Here is an 18,211-nt window from a genome sequence, read left to right as displayed (position 1 = left end):
ACGTACGGACTATCTTCAAAGGCACGAGTCCATCGTCCAGCTGCAGTCGACCTTCAATGAACGCCACCCCAAGACGAGTGAAGTCATCTATGCTGGCCTGAGCGACCGCCCTGAACGGCTGGTCAGGGCTGCAGGCCAGAGGGAGGCAGCAGTCAGACCACTTCAGCACCTGAACACAACAAACAACATGAGAACCCACGTGCATGCTGGGAAAAACATCCAAATGTTGCCCAAACTGGGCCAATAACAGACTTCCTGCATCAAACTCAAATCTGTCAAATTAAAAGCATTTCTTTGATTACATAAGTAAGGGTTAATGGCCGACTATTACTGAGGATAATTAACTGTTGTTATTTTTTGCTCTTTTCTGTTCAATATATTATAGTTTATATATATCAAAAACATAAAAACAAAATCCCAGTAAATAATAAATGTTACCATGTAGTACTTTAGAAATAGTTTGAGCACTCAAGTAACATCTTTCCACTAGCTTTCTACAATATTTACATTATATCATTAGAAAAAAAGGCTCTTTAATAATATAATATAATGCTTTAATAACATCATTATTAGCATATTTTTATTAAAAATTAATTAAAAAACAACACCAATACAAAACCAAAATGCTTGAAAGTCAAACTTGAGGTAAAATTAGTTTTTTTTTTTTAACTGCTGTTAAAGAGACATTTTCTTGGCTTCTGATATTTACCCATTTAAACAGTCCTTTTACCATGTTCTCTTCATTCATTCATTTTCAATTCCGTTTCTCCCTTTCGGGGTCACGGGGCTGCTGGAGCCTATCCCAGCCACTTGTGGGCGAAAGGCAGGGGACACCCTGGACAGGTTGCCAGTCTGTCGCAGGGTAGAATGTCCTCAATCACACACCCATTCACTCTCACACTCACACCTAGGGACAATTTAGAATAACCAAGTAACCTATGAAGCATGTTTTTGGACGGTGGGAGGAAGCCGGAGACCCCGGAGAAAATCCACGCATACACGGGGAGAACATGCAAACTCCACACAGAAAGGTCCCCCATTGATATTGTGAGTTTTTTTTTTTTTATATCCCCCAGCCAAGATTTGAACCGGGGGCCTTCTTGCTGTAAGGCAAGAGCGCTAACCAATGCAGCCCCATATTCTCTTATCTTATCTTATTCTTTTTAACAGTGAGGCCTTTTACTGTGAAAGTTCTGATATTTCAGAGCTGAAAGTCTCAAAGAATTGTCTTCTGTTTCTTTTTTGTTAGGATAAGCAACAACAAAAAAAACCCTTTTGAATCTGCCTTTTTTACTCTGCAAACAAAGGGATGTACAGATGAAAAACATATTTACCTATGTGCATCATGACTACCTAATAAACAGGAAGAAATGAAACCTGAATGACACACAAACACATGGTCTTGTATTTAATTATTGACACTTTTGGTCTTTGGAAACAATCAGGATAAGATCATCAGATCTTTTGAGGTTTAAAAATGGTTTTGACAAAAAAAATAACGATAAAATTTGACCTATACATTAAATTTCACAGCATTTTTAAAGCCTTAATAATCATGCCTCTAAAAAAAATTGCCACTAAAACTTCAGCTTTTCTTCTGAACTAATGCTCAACTGTGTGGTGCTTACTTTCTTATTGGTTGTGGGAGGAGAAAGAAGTCCCACTCTGGGCCCTGCAGCTTCTATGATGAAGGAAATGTTATCTATTTGTGGACCACAAACCAGAGAGGATCCTAGAAGAACGGTCCACTTGCTCAGGTCGTCACACACCTGGAGACATTTTAATAAAGAAAGTCTGAGTTGAGACAGAAAACACAACATTTTATTTTTGGTATTTTTCTCATGATGGAGGACATATATAAAGAAAGTAAAGCTAAAAATTACTGAGTATTACTTTATTCACTTTGTTGTGAATACTGCTCCGACCTCTCAGTAACATGGAGAAATAGGAAGGGGGGTTGCTCGGCAATAGTGGCCCCACAGATAACTCATAGGTAAATTTCTAATAAACTCCTGCCACTCTGCAGAAACTATGTCCTAGAAAACAATAGTTTTTTTGTTTGTTTTTTAATAAAAAAACACTGGGAACATTTTGAAAATAGATCAAAAGATGATCGGAGAGGGACTTTATATATAAAGATTATGTGGATTGAACTTTACTATGTAACTCTTTAGTAATTTGCGAATGCCTTAGTAAATGTTCCCCTGACAATCAAAGCTAAATATGTTAGTTTTTTCTGAAAAAATCTAATTCCTTTCAGAAATTCATGTCCTGACATGAATTAGTGTTTCCTTTTTCTTTAACTTGTCTATAGAGACACTTTCTCTAAAATCGTGACTGTTCTGCTTATTTTTCATTCTACAGGTAAAGTTAATTCCCACAGTGAGACAGTCAAAACATTGAGGAGACTGCCCTCCTGTGGCAGCAACATGCTATGGCAGGTGGTGAGCAACATACGGACGGGCGCAGAACCAAGTCCAAGGTTGACAGTAAAGTAGAACAGGTGCAGAAGAACCAACATGTTCTACAAGCATTTCTTTTTTTTGTATAATACCTCAAGATTCCCCATTTTTAAAATTAAATTAGTGTTTTAAAAACAGTGTTTTTTGTTTTGTTTTTTAGATGTATCACATTGTTCACACTCACTTTAGTTGAATTTAACTATGGTGCTATACTTAAGCTGAATTCAGCTATGATGCTAGTAAACACGCTGCGTTCTCTTCGATGTTAGGTCTGTCCAGGCTGCCAAACTGCCCACTCAAAGGTTTATTAAACTTAAACTACGCACTTTATTTAGGAATAAATTATTTTATCATCTAAAAACCGTAAAACCCTCCGTGGATCGCTGCAGTCGGTGTTTTAGCTGAAAATCAAACAACTAAACCGTGTAAACAATCCTGTTGACCAATTTGCTAGCACTAATGACATGATGTTGTGACGGATGATTAAGCTAGGTTTCGAACCTGGGGCTCAGTAACATAAACGGCCTTGTCTCCGAGCTGGAGGAAGACGTTGTCCTCGGCGATGACTCGGGGAGCGGCTGCATGCGGTCCAGAGGGCGGTGCTGGTACCGACGCAGGCTCAGACACTGAACTCGGGCAGAAACTGAAGCAAAACCGGCTGCTGCTGCTACTCAGTCTGAACAGGCTGTTGCGGATCAGCATCGAGTAGCACTTATGGAAGCGCACCCACATGTAGACGTAGCACAGCGTTATCAGCATCTTCTCCACACACTAATGTCACGGCTGTCTTTGATCTTCATCTTTCACATCTTTCAAACCTCACAGCAAAGACTGTTGTGCTACTAGCGACTGTGTTTCTTATTTTCCTTTTTTTGATCTGGCAGATTAACGAGCATTTGCGCTACATCGCCCCCTGCTGTTGAACATGCGTTACTGCTACGCTTTGTTGCTTTAAAAACTAAATAAAAAAATGTATTTGCAATAAATAAAGTTACTTATAATAAAACACATATATTATACCCACTCATTTATATAAAAAAACATTAAAAAAATGTTTTTTTATATTCTTTACACTCCCATAACTTCACATTTGAAAACTAAAATAAATGAAAAACGATTGCTTTCACAGTTTCAATAAGATGTGAATTCTTACTTGAACTAAAAACTCTGCAAGTCCTATCAGCTTTATGAAAAGTATACTTTTGTATATATACAAACAGAGCACGGAAAAATACAAAAAACAGGTGTGTCTGTTCACAGACATGCTCAAACAGGCCGTTTACTCAGGGAACAAAGAGCAGGATTTACAGTTACAAATAGATGCCGTCAGAAAATATTTTTATTTCCAAACAAAAGCTTAAATTAATTGCAAACTATGCAGAGTTCTGCAACTGATGTCAGAGCAGTAGGTTTGGGTTCGGTGCCACTGGAAGGACCTTAAATTTTGTTGTTGTTGAGTGAAGTTAAAGGGAACTGCCAGATTATTTCCATGCCGCAGCACACATGCAGGTGCTTTGCATACAGTTAGAGTGTAGCTCTGGAAGGCAGGGACTCATAGTGCAGTCTGCTATACACTTCACGAAATACACTAACAGTACAAATCAGACAATATTATTAGACGACTTTTGACAAAAGAAAAGCTCAGATTTCTGTCTGCAGGCTGACATGTGTAGAATAAAGTGTACATGATATACTGTAATAACTGTCCTGTTGTGTGAGGGTGATTGTGGTGAACAAGCGACAATCGCAAAACTCATTTAAAAAAATGAAATATGAACTCATGTATATTATTTTGAGACATGCATTTCTGAGACGCCTATTTCATTGGCTTAATCCAAAAATTCCTCAAAAAGAAATGGAAATAAATAACTTGGTCCATATTTTTTTTTGCCTTATAGTAAATTATCATTTTCTCTTGGGGCAGTAGAAGGACTTTCCTGCTAATTTCAAAATGGCTGCTTCCATAAAATCTCTAAAAACACTTTTGGTGGAAAAACGTTCAGCTAATTTTCAAAACTTCGTGGTGAAAATAACTCATTTATTGTCATTTGGTTTTTTAAATATCAACTTCCTGCATTGAAAGAATGTTAATTGTTGATAATTCTTTATTTATAATTCAGTTACACCATGTTAAAAACATCTGTTTTAAATTTGAGACATAAACTACTTTTTTCTAAACACTCAAGGCAACTTCATTGTGGGGAAAAATATACCAAATCATCCAAAATATCATAAATGATGATTCGTAAAGATTATATTGCTATTTTTTAATGGGATGTTATGAAAGGGTTTAAAAACACCTTCATTCCCAAAAAATATTTTTCTGTCAATTCTTTGATGTAATGACTTTTCTAGGGTTAAACATTAAAAGATTGTCATTCCATAAATAAACAAAGGGGACATTTTTAACATTAAACATGTAACAAATGTGTATTTAAAACATAAATACATGCTATAGAAAGAATATTTTACTTAGGAACAGAATAAAAATAGCAATTTTCCACTTTAGAATCACAGTTGAGTCGTCTTACGTTGTTGAAAAAAAGGCTCACAAAGAGCAGAAAATATAATTTATTGTAATATGAAGCACATATTGCAACGAAGTCCCCCAGCCAGTCTTGAATAGCAGTTAAGATATTAAAAAAATGTTCAGCTTCAGCTATTTAATATGACTTTTATTTTTACAAGGAGTTTAAATTCATTATTGCTGTTTAACCCTTTTGTTTTGTAGGTCACTAATTTGTAACATACCATTAAATCTAGGACTCCACTTAATTTAGCATCACCTTGACCTGAAAAAGCATAGAAGAATATTATTTTTTATACCAGTAATTGGAAATTGAGTCAGGCTGGAATGGGTTAAATATTTTGTCTGCCAATGTAAATCTGATAAGTATTAAAGCTGAGGTTTCTCTCCTTATTGTGAAAACCCCCAAAACAGCCCAACTGTAGGCTAACAGAGATTCTGTGCTGCAGTGGTTGTCTGTTGTTGAGTAGTTTGAGCCACACGATCATCCTGATGTTCTCCAAGTAACCTCTATTGCAATTTGCATGACAGGCTTTAGACTCATTTGTATAATTTGTGCAAAGTCCTGTGAAATCAGATGTGCATGTTGGCTGCTTGGACAGGTAAATTATTTAGTTTAATCTGTTATCATGTAAGAACTGTGTTTTTCTTTTTTTACAAAAAAGGGATGAAATGAACAATTTATTGAAAAATGTTTGTCACTGTTACACATGAGAATCAGTTAGATGTTGCATGTTTTTGCATTGACTGTGGACAGAACTAGACAGAACATGCCATCATACCAGTAATCAAGTAAATTGAACAGTCAACAGACTTACAGTCTGTTCACTGAATACGTTTTACAATAGACAGTAATCCAATGAAACAGCTGCAATGAAAAGGACTAAAAAGAGAAAGAAAAGACTGATTTCCCTAGCAGTTAAGGCTGTGGCTCCACTGTGTTTGCTCCTGTTACTCAGACCGTGCCCTTTATTTGGAGCCGGGGATTGGTCCAGGGCCAACATTTGCATGGCAAGGGTTACTTGAATGAGAAGCTCGCCGGATTTTCACTACCTGACATGCAAAACTGATGGGAGGCCAGTTAAAATGGCGGATAAGCACAGCCAGCACAGGTGCTCTAACATCCACAGAGTGACTTTCCAACCTCCACCCTCCCCTGTCAGAGTATCAGACCTTCACCAGTTTTCTTGGACAGGGTTATGCAAATGAGAGCTGTGATTTTGTTTGGGCGCTTTACCTGCTGATAGTCGAGGGATGAGGCTCTAGTTGTAGAAGGTGATAGACACACCGCACAGTAGCCGTTCAAATTGATTAGAGTACTAAGATTGCAAGAGTAGTATGAGCTAAAATCCAAACGTGAAGTTAAAAAAAAAGAAAAAGATCAACAAAATCTTCAGAATTTAAGAGATGCCAAGATCTTTCCTTGTGAAGAAGAAACGTGGTGCATGTGGAGCATGGCAATGGAAAGAACCAGACAAGACCATAGGTATGAATCTATCTATCTATCTATCTATCTATCTATCTATCTATCTATCTATCTATCTATCTATCTATCTATCTATCTATCTATCTATCTATCTATCTATCTATCTATCTATCTATCTATCTATCTATCTATCTATCTATCTATCTATCTATCTATCTATCTATCTATCTATCTATCTATCTATCTATCTATCTATCTATCTATCTATCTATCTATCTATCTATCTATCTATCTATCTATCTATCTATCTATCTATCTATCTATCTATCTATCTATCTATCTATCTATCTATCTATCTATCTATCTATCTATCCACAATAATTTGAAAAATGTATCAAAATCAAATGAAGAACTGAAGTTGTACTGATTAAACCTTTAAGGTTCTTCTACGTGAATTTTTCAGCAGTAGCTGAACTAAGACTTACAGTAATGAGCAAATGATCAGTCCTGTTTTCGCCAAACTAAAGTATTTGTTTTTGTCAAAACATGTATTACTTTTTGAAACTGTGTCTGTGTAGCTACTCGCTGTGATCAAAATGCTGGACTTTAATTTTCAGGAAAAAATTTGGTTGAATATATGCAAAGGTTTTTTGCAGTAAGTTTATCAATCAGTGTGTTAATGGACAATAAAATATGTCTGAGTTTACTGTAAAAGTTTGACTGTAAAGGTTGTCTACTGTTTTTGAGTTTTGCTTACTCACTGGAGATAATAGTGCAGCAAATATTTTAGACCATCGCTAAAGTAGGCTACTAAGACATTTCAGGTTATTTAGCCAAGCTTAATACAATTTTCTCAGTTGCATCAGTGCATTTCTTACAATAGTATTAAAGTTTGCACCACTGCTAAGGCATTTTCTCAAAAAAGTTAGTGCAAACTGCAAAACATAGTAGGTGCTTGTCAAAATGACAAGTTGTAACTCCAGCATCTTTGAACAGTCAAGTCAAATGGTTTGAACATGTTTTCATTGGGACATATTGCTCTGGAATTCTTACCAATGTCATGTAAAGTGAAGACAGCCTTATATATCATTCGTGGCATTTTGAAAACTAGAATAAAAAAGAAAATCAAGACACTGACTATGCACTCTACTTTATACTGTATATTTGCAACTTGGTTACAGCATTGTGCACCTGAAAAAAAAAAAGTTTAAAAACAAAAATTAAACTCCCCTTGGCTAATAAACCTCCCTGCTGTGGTTTTGAAACAGACAATATTGTAAAACAGAGAGTGCTGCAAATGAATCATGAGCTAGACGCTCCTGTCTGTTTGGCCACATATCTTCATTGACTTCACAGCAAATGTCAGCTCTGTCCATGCACTGAGGAAAGTATCTTCTTACTCAAGAACCCTCTGCAGACTCTACTGTGATATCATCACAAGCTGCATTCATGGCTGCTACAGAAGTCATTTGGGTATGTGGATGCTGGTCATATTCCTTCCACCTCCTGGAAGAGACAAACACCTCAATTGGATTTAGAAATGGAGAGCAGGGAGGAAGATACTCCACTAACATCCTGTCATGTGCTGGAAAGCACTTCCCGACCACAGCAGAGTGGTGAAAGCTTACGTTATCCTAGCCTACTACATGCTTTCAGATTGTCACCAGGCTAATCCCAGGCTAAAAGATACTGTCCCTATGAAAAGCATTCATAAAAGTCAAAAGGTGTTGTATATTGTATGGGCCAAGACGGGTAACATGGGTGTGCACGCTGTTTTCTGTTTCCCTCCTTCCATCTGCCTTTTCCCATCTTGAAATATTTTTATAATTGGTGAGCAAAATGTTTGACATGTTCAACAATTGTGTGTGCATTGACACAACGATGTACTGTAGACTGTTAGTTGTACAAACAATGACCATCCAGCCTGTAGTATACAAGTATAGTTCATTTTGACAAACATGATAAAAGCAAGTTAATAATGATCAAAAGCACCTAAAAAGTGATAATTTTGCAGAGATTTGTACTTACTCAACTGTTTCATGTCCAAAAGCATACATCATTAGATCAAATCACCAGGAAACTGCCACTAGGTTGCCCCCAAATGGCTAAATGTTTTGGAGGTTGCACTAACTGTTGTGGAGAGTTTGTGAAAAATGTACCAAAGCAACTGAGAAAAACTGTAATGAAGTCATTCTTCATTACAACTCCTTTTTCTGAGTTGGCTGCAATGGCACAGAACACAAACTGGTTTCTAGCTGATTTTAATGATCACTTTTGTGCCCTTTGATCTGTTTTCAGTGTCTGAACATCCTACAAAGGAGGCATCATTCGCCATGGAGACTCGGCTGCCTCCCACTGTCCATCCAACAGTGGGCATGTCAGCACACGGAGCAGCAGAAGCTCCGGTTCCAGTCCCTTTCACAGGACCAGGGGATGATGGGAGACAGAAATGGTCCAAAGCCATGCTCCAGAGCCCATTCTGCCACCACAATGCACATGCACTGGCTTTTGTCAGCAGAGCAAAGGTAGGCTTTAACTACTGTCAGCTTTTTCATGCAAAAATGTTATTTTCTAAAATGTAGCTTCAATGACATGTTGTGAAACAGTTTATTGAAACTCTGAGCTCTGTTTTCTTAGATGCTCCATGATGTTCCTGCACAGGTTGAGTCTTTAGTTTGCATGCAGAGACCATCTGGCTTTAGTGTTAAGTTATTTTTATTTACGATAGTTTTAGCCTTCTGCCACTTGTTACAAAAAAAAAGCTTATTTTCAAAAAATTTCAACAATAAAGCAAAGCTTTATTGCATATTAAGTGTTTTACAAAAGTTGCTTTTACTTTGACTTTATTTATAATTTTAAGTGTTTGTATCCCATTTACATAAAATTTGTGATGAAGCAGTAAGTAATTAATTTATTTTCCAAATTCTAGTACAAATATGACCAAAAATGAAATGCAAATATGAAGAATTTTTTTACAATTCGTGCTCGGAAATGCTCAAAAGAATGTACTGCGTTGGTGATTACATAAACACAATTTAAGGATATCCAGTGGCCACTTGTGGTTCTATTAAAATAAACACAATATAATTTGGTCTCTCTGGAATGATCTAAAACAATAATTTTCTTGAATTCTAAACTATTTTTATTTTTTCTCCTGTAGGTTTGATCGGTTGAAAGTTTTCTAATTTTTGTTTTTGTGTATTGACGCAACTTTTTGGTCTTTTCTAAACAAACAAATTAACTTTTTTTTTCAACAACAGAAAAATTAAAAAATAGCTTTGTGCCATTAAAAAAACAAAGTTAACTTTAAGCAAAATGTACAGTTTTAATAATATAACTTTTTCAGAATATGAAAATACTGGTGTTGTGTTGTCACATTTTCTCAAGATTTTTGGTTGTTTTACATCTCCTTAACAGCCTCGTCCCCGCCCTTCCACCGTATCTGGGGACTTTGTGTGCTCAGTGTGCCATAAGGTCTTCCCCCTGCAGCGCATGTTGACTCGTCACCTCAAATGCCACAGCCTGGTGAAAAGGCACCCTTGTCGATTCTGTGGCAAAGGTTTCAACGACACCTTCGACCTGAAGAGACACATGCGGACGCACACAGGTCACAAATAACATCTGCACATGAAAGACTTCTTTTGTTTTTTTTTGCAATTGTTGAAATATAAGTATGAAAACCCCAGTAGGAAAATACTTTAGATAGGGGGCGGAGCTATTGGGGACAAGGGAAAAAACTTTTCCCCCCAATTTTTGAGTTCATTATTGAAAAGATGAAGAAAGAAATCATCAATACAAACTCCTGCATGCCACCACTGCTGTTCTCATTTACCACCCTTCCAATGGCTTCTGCCCCCCACACATTGCTCCGTCACTGACTTTAGGTATTATGTTGAAAGTGTTTTTGTTTAAGGTTCACAGTCTAAAAAACAATTGTTCATTTAAATTTGTCATAACTGTAGCAAGACTATAAATACAAATCACTGTTTTAATTTTTTCTAAAAGATGAAGTTAGATTTGGCGGCTCCAGCTGAGTTGTGGTCTGAGAAAATCGGTCCAATGGCTCTTTAGGTGTTAAAGGTTGCAGACCCCTGGTCCAGTGTGTCTTGAACAAAGAGAGAAACAAAGAGAAACCATGCTAAACCATGACTAATTTTGCATATTTAAAACAAACTTATACATGATTTTTGTTTATCACATTGTAAATCTTTGTGCCAAGATTTGCCTTACATTACAAACTTGCTGAATTGAATCTAAATGCATCCCTTTTTTCTGCAGGTATCCGTCCTTACAAGTGTGAGCTGTGCGAGAAAGCTTTCACACAGCGCTGCTCTCTGGAGTCCCACATGAGGAAAATTCATGGCGTTCACCAGCAGTACGCCTACCGCCAAAGACGCTCCAAGATCTTTGTCTGTGAAGACTGTGGTTACACTTCAAGCCGTCCAGATGAATATTTCCTGCACGTGAGACAACGTCACCCCGGCAGTCCTGCGCTTCGCAGATACTACCGTCGCCAAGCCCATGAAAACAGCACTTTTGCATCGACTGACCCCAAACTCACCCCCTATGTGTTGTATTCCACCCCCACGTACTTCATTTAGCATTTTGTGCTTATTCGTATTCTTTGCATATAATGTGTAGATATTAGTTCCAAGTCTACCTAAAAGTAGAACAAATTTCCATAAAATATTCTATTTTAATCAGACTATGTTCCATAGTTATGTATAATATTTACTGTGCATTTTCAGTGAATGTTTAGCTGTATTTCAGGATATAAACCTACATTTAGTTTGGTGTGGTTTAATTTAGTTTAGTTGGTCTAAAAGCTGTTTGCTTGTGCATTTGCATCCCCCAAAAGGTTAGTAGTGCATTTGTGGTTACAGTGAAATTTATAGACCCACTACCCCGAAGTATGTTTTTAAAAAGAAACAGGGATTTGGAGCTGCTACGTGGAAAGACAAGCTGGCAGACATGCAAGTGATAGACAGGATGCTAATGCACAAGTGCTAACTATCTTGCTTGTGTGTCTACCATGTTCTAGAAAACGACACAGGTTTTTTTAACATTTTGGATAAAAAATGGCATAATCACAAAGGAATGACCACTGGAAACCATTTAACTATAGATCAGAGATAATTGGAGTGAGCCTTTTACAGATACTGGAAATGTGATCTCACTTTGTGAAAATATCTGTGTGTTTTTTTATTAAAACATGTCTAAATATCTCATACTTTTGTTAAATAGAGTGATTTTTCTGAAAGGATTAAATGAGAAAGAGTCTCTTTTCCTTATGGTATCTATTAACTACTGCATCGCAAATGACAAATCTTAAAGCATTTTTATGTGAAGAACTAAAGGAGATTTGTGTGCTGTTTTGTGTGGTTGCATAGTTAAAGCAGATGTAAAAAATGTTCATAAATACAAATAAATATACACAGAGGCCAATGAAATAAATCGAACCGTTGTTAAAATGAGTTGTTACACCTCTAGTTTCATTCTGGCATATTCACTTTAAGTAATTTTTATTTATTCATGAAAGAAATGTAAACTTTATGACTATTAATATGGTTTTATTTCATTTTTTTATATTTTGTCTTTTGGTCTGGTCACCCAGGCAGCTTGACCTTGACGGAGTCAAACATTTGCTTGGAATTAGGCCCAAAAATAATGAAGCTTAGACCATGTTGTTTTTAACTAAATTACATTAACCCTTGTGCTATCTTAGATGACCCCACCCTTACTTTGATGTGTTATTCCTGCCATGACAAAGGTGGATAAAGGTGGAAAGATTTCATGTAATCCATGGACACCATTGAAGATCACAAGTCATTGAAGAAAAATGGTTCAGAGCACTGTTTAGTGGGTCTAGATGACCCAACTCCCAGCGTGTGCCTAGGATAGCACAAGGGTTAGCAAACATAAAAAAAAAATAGTAAAGAATTCCCGAAAATAATTGTACACATAACAGGTGGAGAAAATAAAAATGTTCCTTTTTGATAGCCTTTTTTTCATCCAAGTAGTATGAGAAAATGTATGAAGTTAAAGACTAAATAATAGCAAGAAAATTCAACAGAATAATAAAATATTTAAAGAAAAGGGGGAAAAATGGTTTTAAACTTATAAGTTGTTAGATTTAGGCATCAATGTTTGCAGCATAAGGTGTGCCCAAAACAAGTACTTTTAATTAAATTGCAAATTAATGTTTGAATATTTAATTCAATTCAAAATATCCACAAATTAAAGACTTTATTCGAAGCGATGTTAATTGAATATTAATCATATCCATTTAAACCTAACTAAAATTCCCACATCCAGCATCTAATGTAAGTGCTACCCAAAAACACAAACAGAAGATTTTCTTCCGATGATGGTTCATTGTTTGGAGTTCCTCAGCCCATCAAACAGCAGACACTTTGCCTGTAAGAAGGCAAAATCAACATACGGGATGAATGTTTGTCTCTGATTATTTCTGCATTTTTAAGAAATTTTCTGCCAACCTCATGCCACCGCAGAGTATCAGGTGCCAAGGCTATATGGCAGTGAGGACAGGTGTCTGTCTGATCGAGTTCCTCCTGGTTTCTTTGTCCCAAACAGGGCCCTTCGCTGCCCCACAGGGAGCTGCACGTGGAGTGGGAGGAACAAGCCACACCAAAGTGAGGTCGAGGGTCTGTCTGGTAGTTCACTTTCTGACCGCTAGATGGCGATGCAGGGTCAGAGTCTTGCTGTCACACAGACAAAAGGATTTTGTTAATCCCTTGTAATTAAAACATTCAGAACTTAAAAAAAAAAACATTTACAAGTTAATGGTTCATTTTAATATGGGAAGCAGCATTAAAGGCAAATACATAGAAAGTTCCGTAACACTTCCTTTCACTGTTCAGTACTTACAGGGTACTTAAGTGGTGCTTATAAGATACATTTAGTCTACCTACTGGGTACTTTAATAGTACTTGCTGTGTATTTATGTTGTACTAGTTCCACAGTTAAATCTCCATAGTTAAAAAAAAAACAGGTTGGGTTGTTTTTAACCAGTGATGAAAGTCAGGCAAGGAAAAAATCCCTGAACTTTTCTTTGAGCGATATGGCGGGCACAGAGCGAAATTTTGGAAAAATACGTGGTCTTAGATGCATTCTGGTGCATTCTGGCAACTAGTTATTCACTTCTTTATCAAGAAACTAAGACTAATTGGAGCATCATGATTTGTCATTCAAACCCCTAGTTTGAGTCTCCATTAAGGACTTGCTGGTCCCAAAAAAGAATTTGGAAAATTGCTCAAAGTAACACAATCCTACAATCTACGCTTTTCCTTAAAGCTGCAAAACATACAATTGCTAAAATATAGTAACATCAAAGCCCCAAATGGCAAAAAGAACACCAGTAACTATTATATTCTATGAAAATACCTCAGTTATTTATACATTATTTCTGCTTTAGAAATGACTGATGTACAACATCCACTTGCACTGTTTTCTCAAACTATAACTACATCAAAATATGGGATCTGCTTTAAACTATAATTCTATAACATAATACATCAATTCTTTAACACCAATACTAAGTAATCTGGGAAATATCAAAACAAACATACAAACTAAGCTAAACATTGTAAACATTATTTTTTAAGGGAGTGCGGGTCCAAACCATCAAATACTTATAATTAATGTCAACTATACTGAACTAAATCATGGTAATTAGGAAATACAAATAAATTAGATAGAGAAATGTATTCAAAATAAAAACTGAAACTCAAAACTAAAATTGAAATTATTTCAAAATGTGGTTTTGAGATTATTTTACACAAAAAAGTATTTGACCTACACTACCTTAAAAATCTTTTTTTTCCAGCCAAGACCACTTCAATTTGTTTTTTTATCGTCTTCTCACAACTGAGGTCGTGACCACGCTCAATAATGACGATGCCTGCCATTATTTTAACACAAATTTGATCGCAAACTCTTCAGATGTGTTTGTGAAAGTTTAGCGTGGGTCCGCCAGTTTTGGTCTCTAGGGAAGCGAGTCACGCTGACCACGTGGTGCAGACAGAGCCAATCAGACCCGTCGACGCATCCGAAAGCAACTAAAACGTCCCGTCATTGGTCAATTAGGCCGGGAAGACGAGAGATGGCCACGACCATAGAGGAAGCGATTTGCGGAGAAATATAGAAAATAAAGCTAAAATTAGCTGATTTCAGACCATTTTTTGATCCGGAAAGCGATTTGTCCGTAGAGATCAGGTCTTTATTTCCCGGAAAGTACGTTCGGTTTGCTCAAAAACCCGGATTTCCGGGAATTCCCGGAAGACTTTCATCACTGTTAACCCAACCTTTGAGGTTAAAAAGGGACAAACATTTTTAAGGGTTCCTTTAAATTGGGTTAAAATGAAATCCCTGTTACCTCAAAAATACCTGTGGCAAAAATATGCCTCACCATGAATAACTCAGGAATTGGCTGGAAGAAATAATCCAAGAGAGTGTGCTAATGTGGCTCTTGTGGTTTTTATACAAAAAACACACAAGCACAACACATAAATACCCATAGGTACTATGTAAAAACCTAGTATGTACAGCATAAATACCACGAAGGTACCACACAAGTATGAAGCAAATATAGTACCACATAAATACACACCATGTACCCTGTTATTACTCAGTACAACAAAAGTACCATGTAAATACCACTTACATAACCCTAAACTGCACTGTACAGTACTTTAAAAGGAAGCGTTACAGAAAACTCTCCAGGCTAAGTGAACTATTGAGTGTTAGTGTTCCATTTTAAATATAAATTGAGCAAATGAGATAAACTATGTTTTAACAAGTTTTTGATAATGGATCAAATTTTCCTTTTAACAGTAACACTAAACATCAAGTCAAACAAAACATAATTTTACTTCAATTTAAATGTAGGAAAGTTACACTTTATAGACTTCTTCTAATTTTGACAGGACGCTCAACATGGAAGTTAAAACGTTGAGGTTTGGATTAATCCAGCATGCCACAATGCAGTGTGTAGTGTTTTTCTCCTCTTAATGATGTTCCAGCAAACTTTGAATGGTTCCACTGCAGATTCCACTACGATGTCCTTTTTCCTTTCACTTTTAAGTTACTGTTGGTCCTGAATATCTGATTTTAGGGAAATTTATTGCATCGTCTCAGAGATTACACATAAAGAATTACAAATAAAACAAAATAAATTACAATAAAATGCAAGTTCCTTTCCCCCCCACATGTTTTTTGACATAAAACGTTCCATCTGGAGTCTCACAACCTGTTTGGTGGCTTCTGGTAAATACTCTGAGTCAAGGGACCTGAGGCAATACCAGCATGGCTCAGACGGATGATCTATGAGGAGAAAAAAAATAGACAAGCACTACTCCACAATAAAGTCTATATTTTTTTAAATTATTTGGATGGAATTGACTAGTAATCCCAGAAATTTAGAGCACAAATCCACTGTGAGTGTGTTTTACGTTGCATGTCGGACTGATGAGATGTGACTGCAGGGGTGGCTGTCTCTTCGTCTGTTGACAGATGGGACAATAGAAGGTGGTCATCATCTCCCTGTGAGTTTGTGCCTGTCAGAGTCTCCAGTGGCAACAACTCTGCACCCCTGATGCATTTGTTCTCTTCAGCCTTCTCCATCATCATCCATCACCCCAACCACAAAAGGGAAAATGATGTAAATCTAAAGATTTATCAGCAGCACCATCTTTTTATGACCAGTCCTGACTCTACCTCTCTGTCACTAACTCCGCTGTCTGACAAGTTGTCCTCTTGTGGCTTCTGGATGTTTATGGACTCATTTTCAGCCTGGAAGATGGCCATTTCACTGCAGCTTCAGAAAAGAGAAGGAGAAAACATACCCTATGAAACATTTAACCAGAAGGTTATCACCCAATCAATCATCAGCTGTCTGCAGACTAGCTTTTTTTGTCCAGTTCAAGCACCTGATTAGTAGTAAATATTCATCCACTACCTTTCTGATCTCTCTCCCTCCATCCCCGCTCATGTGTCTGCCTCCCAGGGTGCCTGATGTTTTATTTCCTCTTAATCCCGCTGTTGTCAGCCTTTTTTTTCCTCTGCTGGTTGTGCTCGTCCGTCTGTCTGCCCCTCTGAGCTCTTCCGTCCTTCACCGTGAGTGAAACGGAAACTCCAGCCTTTCAATATTTCATGACTCTGAATAGCTCACAAGCAGGTCTCGGTAAAGAGTAATCAGGTGAGGGTTCTGATACCCGGACTGTGGATTCTGGTTTGAGATCAGCAGGGCTGATAGAACCTGCGGAAGCCAGAGTTTTTGATTGCAGCTCCCTTCATTGTTTCACGGAGCGCTAAGGTTTGTCTTGTTTCATGTAAAGACACATGCATAATGCATGAATGTATAATAAGGTGAGCGTTTGACCTTAGTAAGTCCACACCTGCATGGTTTCCTCAGGTTTTGATGTCAATAATAGCAGATGAATGTTGTGGTTCAAAGATGCAGGACAGTGGAGAAAAGGGCTGTTTTGGTGCATTTTTTATAATACTTTATTGTTCTTATTCAATTCAACTTTTCTTTTCTTTAATTGACAAAGCAAATTAGGAAAAATTATCTAAGCAGTGACTACAGAAAGAAGGAAAAGGACTTAAAAGTGAAAACAGGATTGCATAGAGCAGTCTGTTTTACACTTTATACTTCTTACAGGAGACATGATTGTGTCTTTAATGTTGATGTCTACATTTTGACAATGTAGACCTCCTGAGCTTGTATTTGGAGACATACTTGATGACATAATAAAAGACAATTGTTGGTTTCACAATATAAGAACACAATCACATGGCCTAAATGTGATTTATTTCTCTTTTTACTTTAGCTGGTGCAACATTTAACATTTAACAAAGACAAATTTATTACGGGGGGAAAGTGAGGTAGTACCCAGGTGCAGAGAGGAGGAGGCAGGAGGTTTCAGGAGAACAGGATCTTTAATAACTAAAACTAAACAAACCAAAATCCACTGCTGAGCAGGCTAGAAACACTCATAAACTTGAGACACTAGAAAGACACTGAAACAGGGAACATCAAAACTATGGAGCAGCATGGGAGGAAGGAAAAGACAAGACTTAAATACACACAAGGCAACAAGACACAGGTGGAAACACTCAGGACTGATGGGGAAAGGTAAAACTCGAGACAACAACAAAATAGGAAATACTAAAAAATAAAACAGGAAGTAACTCAAACCTACACAGAAAATCAAGGAACCAAACACAGAAACTGAAACCGTTACAATATTGTGCTTTCAGGTGAGGTGATCCACCTCCTTTTGATCTGCTTTTTTCTTGCTTCTTTTTGCGACTTACATCGCACAATTTTGCACAATGTTTATTAAGTCACTAACTTAGTAACTTTGTAACATTCATCCATCTTCAGAACCCACTGCATTCCTTTCAGGATACTGCTGGGTTGAAGGTGGGATACACTGAACAGGTTACAAGTATGTTGCTCGGCTACATACTCACACATCCACACTTGGGGACAATTTAGAGTCACCAATTTACCTGTGAAGCATGTTTTTGGACAGCTGGAGGAAACTGGAGTACCTGAATAAGGCCCCTACATGCACAAGGAGAAAATGTAAACCCCATACAGCCGGGATTTGAACCACATCCTCCTCGCTGTGAGGCAAGAGCGCTAACCACTACACCACCGTGCAGCATTTACAGCATGTGTAACACATTTTGCTTTCCACAAAGTGGACTTGGCTTGACTTTCAGAAATAATGTTTTGGTTGTAGTTGCATATTGCTCATTTTGTATTTG

The 18,211-nt window shown here is 37.1% G+C and overlaps 3 protein-coding genes across 3 annotated transcripts in view; 1 reads left to right on the top strand and 2 right to left on the bottom strand.

The window, feature by feature from the left end:
- The window catches only part of hlcs (holocarboxylase synthetase (biotin-(proprionyl-CoA-carboxylase (ATP-hydrolysing)) ligase)), a 29,387-nt gene extending 26,007 nt beyond the window's left edge, over positions 1-3,380 (bottom strand). Inside the window, exons 1-3 of the mRNA XM_004076454.5 lie at positions 2,964-3,380; positions 1,629-1,769; positions 7-169 (exon numbers count right to left, since the gene is read on the bottom strand). Of these exons, the coding sequence (XP_004076502.1) occupies positions 7-169; positions 1,629-1,769; positions 2,964-3,221 (562 nt within the window). The 5' untranslated portion in view covers positions 3,222-3,380. The remainder of the gene's footprint in view (positions 1-6; positions 170-1,628; positions 1,770-2,963) is intronic.
- A 747-nt stretch (positions 3,381-4,127) lies between these two features.
- On the top strand, positions 4,128-11,873 carry LOC101170040 (transcription factor Ovo-like 2). The gene is made up of 4 exons (XM_020708614.3): positions 4,128-6,475; positions 8,714-8,940; positions 9,833-10,022; positions 10,694-11,873. Exons 1-4 carry the CDS (start codon positions 6,397-6,399, stop codon positions 11,014-11,016), a joined length of 819 nt encoding a protein of 272 aa, XP_020564273.2. The 5' UTR covers positions 4,128-6,396; the 3' UTR covers positions 11,017-11,873.
- Positions 11,874-11,995: 122 nt separating this feature from the next.
- Positions 11,996-16,713, bottom strand: LOC144983607 (uncharacterized). The gene is made up of 6 exons (XM_078930462.1): positions 16,392-16,713; positions 16,151-16,250; positions 15,886-16,048; positions 15,684-15,757; positions 12,913-13,137; positions 11,996-12,832 (listed from the first exon to the last, which is right to left on the bottom strand). The coding sequence occupies exons 1-6, from the start codon at positions 16,412-16,414 to the stop codon at positions 12,788-12,790; spliced, it is 630 nt and encodes a 209-aa protein (XP_078786588.1). The 5' UTR covers positions 16,415-16,713; the 3' UTR covers positions 11,996-12,787.
- Between the last annotated feature and the right edge of the window lie 1,498 nt (positions 16,714-18,211).

The sequence above is a fragment of the Oryzias latipes genome, chromosome 14 (genome assembly GCF_053564925.1).
Source record: "Oryzias latipes strain Hd-rR chromosome 14, Olatipes_Hd-rR_3.1".
In the NCBI taxonomy this organism is placed as follows: Eukaryota; Metazoa; Chordata; class Actinopteri; order Beloniformes; family Adrianichthyidae; genus Oryzias; species Oryzias latipes.
Note: the sequence above shows the minus strand (reverse complement) of the source record. Positions and strands in the feature narration are given on the sequence as shown.

Coding starts and splice junctions, on each gene's coding strand:
- LOC144983607 (XM_078930462.1), bottom strand. CDS start 16,414: ATGGAGGGAGAGAGATCAGAAAG. Junction 16,049..16,150: donor GCGGAGTTAGTGACAGAGAG/GTAGAGTCAGGA, acceptor ATGATGGAGAAG/GCTGAAGAGAACAAATGCAT. Junction 12,833..12,912: donor ATACTCTGCGGTGGCATGAG/GTTGGCAGAAAA, acceptor GCCTTCTTACAG/GCAAAGTGTCTGCTGTTTGA.
- LOC101170040 (XM_020708614.3), top strand. CDS start 6,397: ATGCCAAGATCTTTCCTTGTGAAGAAGAAACGTGGTGCATGTGGAGCA. Junction 8,941..9,832: donor CTTTTGTCAGCAGAGCAAAG/GTAGGCTTTAAC, acceptor TCTCCTTAACAG/CCTCGTCCCCGCCCTTCCAC. Junction 10,023..10,693: donor ACACATGCGGACGCACACAG/GTCACAAATAAC, acceptor TTTTTTCTGCAG/GTATCCGTCCTTACAAGTGT.